Genomic DNA, 5,694 nt, shown 5'->3' with positions numbered 1-5,694 from the left:
TCAAGGCTCTTTGTCTTGTTGAAACATAAAATTTATATTTAACATTCAACAAACTTTTACATTGGCTTGCTTTTATTTTTCTAAGATTGTAAATAAGCTATGAAGCTTTGAAAGCTCTCCAAAGCTTTTTCTAGCTTTGAAGCTTTGGAAGCTCTCTAAAGCTTTTTCTAGTATCCAACAGTGGCTTGAGATCTGTCCCACTTCAAACGAAACGCGTCCTTGAGACCGAGACCTAGACGAGGACAATCGATTCTTCTTTCTCAGTCTTATAAATCACAGAATTCTTTAGGACAATCTTGCCAATTATAAAAGTATTTATACTAAAATCCTACTTACTGACCAATTTTATTCAGCTTATTGCATACTGTGATTCTCTTCTTTCGGTGTTGAGTAAGAAACCACTTTCTTGAATTAAATTTCCTTACTTATCCTTTTTAAAGCCGAAATCCTTGCTAATCCTTCGGCACAAAGACACATTAAAGAATATTTTTCAATACTACAATTTATGTTCAAGCAAAGTACACCTTGCAGCTGCTGCTTATGGTCATTCAGGGCAGTAGTGCCAAGACGATCGATATGCCGAAGAAGCCGCTAAGACGTAAGACATCAAGGAGTAAAAAGGACGCAAGAAACCATTGAAAAAAATGCAAACCTGTCAGAAATGCGTAAGAAACGCAACTCAATTTGGAAATTTCGCAAACAAAAATGTATAGAAAATAAAAATGGAAAACAGACAAGAAAATGCAAAAAAAAGAGAGTGCAGGAGAGGGAGTATTAAGTAAAAAAAAATTAATAAATATATAAAGAAGATACAAAGTAGGCAAAATGCAGCGCGCACAAGATTGCCGAATTTCAATAAGGAAACACATAAAAGCGTTCTGACAGGCGTAAGCTAGAAAGAGAGCGCAAGAAAGAGAGAGAGAACACAAGAGTGTCTGAGTGAAAGCAAGAAAGTCCACAGCAGCCAAACTGGACAACTGCTGGTCGTAAAGTATTAAAAAAGTAACAAAAGGCTACAAGAACAAAATGATGTACAACAACAATAACAACTACTAAAAACACACATAAAAGGTCGCAGGGTGGCAAAAATTTCGAAGGACAACTGGACACAAAGCAAATATGCCGAAAGTGTTGAACGCCGTTCGACGATAAGGTGGCGCAGGCGATGGTGTGACGGCTTGGGTGTTGAAGAGCACAGGCCGTCTTTTATTATACGCAAAGCGGCAAAGTAAAAAACGGACCGAGAAAATGAACCCTTTCGTTGGAGCAGCCGAAGTGCGTACGGACAATGGAGGAGGAGGAGGAAGGGGTGGAGGCGACTGCTGCGAGTTCGGACGCTGTTAACGCTGGGACGGATGCTGCCGCTGCTGAGTGAGCTCCAGCGACCGAGCGGCCATCGAGTGACCAGTGATAGTAAAGCAGCGCAAACATAATGAAGCAGGGGTCCACCAAGAGAAGCGAGGAGTGCTGGAGTGTGAGGCAAGCTGCGCATATGGAAATTGCAAAGGAGTTGGGAAAGAGATAAAGAAAAAAAGAAAAACACATAAAAAACGAAGCATTAGCAGCAGCCGTTGCCAGCGTCAACGTCACCCGAGGTGGTCACTTTTGCACGCGTCCGACCAAGGGTGGGCCACTGTCATCTCCGTTATGCGTGTCTGTGTTGGTAACAGCGCTGCAAGTAAAGTGAAGAAAATCGCTAAAGCGTAGGCTGTAGAGTGTCTGCAACCCTTTAACGGCACTCACACACACACATCCAGACTTCTTTAAGCCTACACAGATGCTACGGCGCACGCAGGCGCGCGTGTCGGCCACGCATAATAATGAAAATTCGCCGCACAACAACACTGCATACGCATTGATAATAATAAGGAAAATACAAACGGCCGTAAAGGATAATCATAAAAAAGTGTGTGTTGCAAAAAATTTATATAATAATAATAAATAAAATAATAATAATGCCCAGGATTTTCGCAGACACAATTGCTGCGTCTGTCTAAGGCAGGCTTACTTTCCATTTCCTGTTCTGCTCAGTGGTGCTGTGTGTTGTCTTGCGTTGGTCAGCGCCCGCTGTTGTCGGCTTGTGGTGTGGAAATAAATTAGTTTCGGTTTTAACTTGTAGCTGTTTTTGTTGTATTTTCAAATCATTTTGTATGTGTTTTTGACAGCTGTGGCATTTGTGGAAATTTGTTTATACGCAGCTTAACCACATGTGCCGTTGGCAGGTCAGATTTGCATTGCATACTTTTAAGCGCGCCAGTTGGTGCCTAAAGGTAGGCAACACAATTTCAAAAAAAGCTTAGAAATTGTAACTTCGAGATAAGAATTCATAGAAATGTCGAGAAAAAAGTCCTTTAAAACTCCTCAAATATTTTGCAGTGCTTGCAGATTAATTTTCTATTAAAAAAAATATTCAATTGTAATAAAAACAATATTTTTTGTATTGCACAAAAAAAATATTTGCTTTTGTATTCTCGAAGACTTTCCAATTACCTTTCAATAGCACACCTAAGTCTATTGTAATCATCTGAAAGCAGCAACAATTTTTACGGGAATCTTCTTCTTTATCAGTAGAACCCCTTGAATCATTCTGGGTTTAGAACACAAAACTCTGCCAGTTATCCTTGGCGAAGTCACGCCAGTTGTACATACATCTCAAGTGCATACTGGTGTCTACGCTTTTGGTCCTTCCATTGGATGCGTGGTCGTCCTTGCTTCCGTTGTCCATCCATCGAATTAAAGGAGCTCTTCAGTGGTGCATCATCCTCTATACGTATGACATGGCCTAACCAGCGCATTCGTTGAATTTTTATACGCTTAACTTCATATATCCATGTCGTCGTAGAGCTTATACAGTTCATAGTTCCACCTTCTTCGGCACTCCTCGCTCACGCGAACGCATTGCTCCAAAGATCTTGCACAGAACAGTTCTCTCGAATGTTCCAACTTACTTCGCATCTCGGTTTGTCATCGTCCATGTTTTTGTACCATATAATAGAATGGGAATGATGAGAGACTTATAGAGCTATTCCCAAGTCGCCGTAGAACTCATACAGTTCATGGTTACATCTTTTTCGGTACTTCTAGCTCACGCGAACTTCATGTTTCATAGAGAACAAGGTGGATAACAGTTCTCTCGCAGGCTCCAAGTACCTTCTCATCTCGGTTGTTTGTCATCGTCCTTTAATCTGTCAATAGATTACCAATCCCAAAGAAAGACTTATTGGCAAGAGTTATGTAAATAGATCTTTACAGGAACCTAAGATATTTGAAAGGGGGGGACCTCAACTCAGTGGGATCTGCATCACCGAATTCAGATATGATTAAAGTTGAGTAATCCGCCTAAAAAACTTCCGTCTCCCTGACTTCTATAGAAGATTTCTTCAGCCGACCGTCTGCAATCTACGTTTCATATATTAATTAGTGTACTTTGAAGACTCTTAACAGGACTAACATCATTATATAAAAAAGCCAAACTGCGTTCCAGAACAGAATTTCAGATTAGACCCTCTTATTATGATGTGCCGAACTTAGAAGAAACTTGAAAGAGCCTGATGACCCGAATATCTACTAATATCTCCTTTATACATATTATATACAAACTATCCCGAGGATCTCTCGAATTTCAAAAATATTGCTAGAGTTGGTTCCTAAGACTCTTAGACTTAACGAAAATAATATAGAATGAAGCATTGTTTGAAACTAATCGCTTCCGCCGACATTATGTGTCTCCCAAATGATTGAGATCATAAGAATCAATGAGCTTAGTGGAGATAATTCTAAACAACGAGCCCTTAATAACCTTTATCCTCTTTAGATCGAACCCTAAATAGCTTTATAAAAAGTTCTCGAATTAATTTTTTAATTTCCATTTATTTGTCAATCGATTATATAAAAGTACAAAAAATTTTGAGGTTATTTAAAGTCACAGGTATTTCTCAACCATCCAGTAATCAGTGGGACACATTAGTATTGGCTGTTCTTCTTGTCGCTACGCCATGCCTGATGCAAACCATGATAGGAGTTCTGTTTCTGTGCTGGCGAGCTCTTGCCGAATGGACTCTTCGCATTCACATTGAGCACGTAGTCACCCTTCAAATCGTACTGAGCAGCAATACCCATGTAAGCGCGTTTGCCATAACCCTCATTGCTCTCATACTGTTGCTTCGAGCTGGCGGGCACAGCAGCAAAGTTACGTTGATTACCTGGACGCACCGACTCGGCGAAGTAGCGTGTAGCACGCATAGCGGCCTCCACAACATTATCAGCACCGGGAGCCACGGAAGCTGGACCATTAACGAAGAAATCAACATCACCGACACGTCGACGTGTGCCCAAACCGCAAGTGCTGCTGTGGATGGCATCGACAAAATCGGCATCACCACGCGCCAAACCGCTCAACACCTTCTTGTCACTAGCGAAGATCTTTGCGGGGTCCAAAGCGGTAATGCGACGCAATTGATGACCAGTCCAGCGTTTGTATTGACGACCAGCGGCACCGGCTACTTGTGCACCAATACCTTGACCAACGACATGGATGATCTCCTGTGGTACATCAGCCTCATCGGTGAGTTGGACCAGGGTCTTGCCGATCATTTGGCCGGTTTGTTCGACATCGAGCAATGCATAGCGTTTCATGTTCGTCAAGGTGGCGCCCAATTTGATGATCTGTGAAGGGGATTTAGCGGAAATTAGCTGCGGTGGTGGGTTTTTTCCAACAAAAAACTTACGACAAAATTGCCCTTGTTTGCTCTGGGTTGCTTCCACGATTCGCTGTAGTCCTCCTCGCTGGAAGTGGCTGGCTGACGCTCATCGGATTCAAAGTTGGCATTAACTGGCTGTTGCTGTCCGTGATAGCGTTGCATGTAGGCTTGTACCAATTTCTTGTTGGCCTTGGCGACGGCGGGGCTGGATTGTGGCAAACCGGTAATGAAGATAGTCACTTCCTCGCTGCCGAAGTTGGGTTGCTGCTTGGCTTTCGAGACCAATTCGTTGAGGTTGCATTCCACATTCTGACCATTGGGTTTCACGAAGACCACGGGCACATTGCTGGCGCTTGGCACATAGGTTGGACGCAAGTTGTGATCGATTTTGGAAAGATGATCTGCAAAATAATGACATTATAGTAGTTCATAGCGACCAAGGCTACCGTCTACTTACAGATCTTTTCAATCAAACGCTCGCCTTCCTGCACCGACATATTCTCCAGTTGTTGCAAACTGATATCCTCCGCTGAGGGCAGCGATTGCAACTCGTGCACCGACAGCCAGTTGGTTGGCTTCAGACTGCTCGAGCTTGGCGCATTGCTTCTGCCTTGCTTGTTGTTCTTGGACGAAGCACTGGCAGCGCCGATTATCAAAACCAACAAACCGATTGTTTTCAGTATATTCATATTGTGCTCTAGATTGCAACTCAATGCGAACTGTGCTTTCGGTTCGTTTGCGTCGAGTTTTTATATGAAAATCACATAGACTCAGCACCCTAGCAATTAATTGTATTATTACAACAAATTAATGCTTAATATTTTTATGCAACAAATTTTTGTTTACATTAACGTCAGCGGTAGTGCATTGACCGTCGCTCAAGTCGGCTTAGTTTCAATATTTTTCGCTGTTATTTTTATTTTTGCTGAATTGCAATATCGCCGTAGCGTCTGTCAGCGCGTCAGCAGTGCAGGCGCTACACGTTTTTGTCAAG

General features: G+C 42.3%; 1 protein-coding gene across 1 annotated transcript; it reads right to left on the bottom strand.

The window, feature by feature from the left end:
* Nucleotides 1-3,850: 3,850 nt before the first annotated feature.
* Nucleotides 3,851-5,435, bottom strand: LOC105216259 (vitellogenin-1). The gene is made up of 3 exons (XM_011190656.3): nt 5,158-5,435; nt 4,728-5,101; nt 3,851-4,665 (listed from the first exon to the last, which is right to left on the bottom strand). The coding sequence occupies exons 1-3, from the start codon at nt 5,387-5,389 to the stop codon at nt 3,964-3,966; spliced, it is 1,308 nt and encodes a 435-aa protein (XP_011188958.1). The 5' UTR covers nt 5,390-5,435; the 3' UTR covers nt 3,851-3,963.
* Nucleotides 5,436-5,694: the final 259 nt, after the last annotated feature.

Source organism: Zeugodacus cucurbitae, chromosome 5 (genome assembly GCF_028554725.1).
Source record: "Zeugodacus cucurbitae isolate PBARC_wt_2022May chromosome 5, idZeuCucr1.2, whole genome shotgun sequence".
Lineage (NCBI taxonomy): Eukaryota > Metazoa > Arthropoda > Insecta > Diptera > Tephritidae > Zeugodacus > Zeugodacus cucurbitae.
This window is presented reverse-complemented; position numbering and strand designations above follow the sequence as displayed.

Excerpts from the sequence above, each read along its gene's own strand:
- LOC105216259 (XM_011190656.3), bottom strand. The coding sequence starts at position 5,389 with ATGAATATACTGAAAACAATCGGTTTGTTGGTTTTGATAATCGGCGCT. Across the intron at positions 5,102-5,157 it reads GCGTTTGATTGAAAAGATCT|ATCATCTTTCCAAAATCGAT; the intron begins GTAAGTAGACGG and ends ATTATTTTGCAG. Across the intron at positions 4,666-4,727 it reads CAAACAAGGGCAATTTTGTC|ATCATCAAATTGGGCGCCAC; the intron begins GTAAGTTTTTTG and ends TCCCCTTCACAG.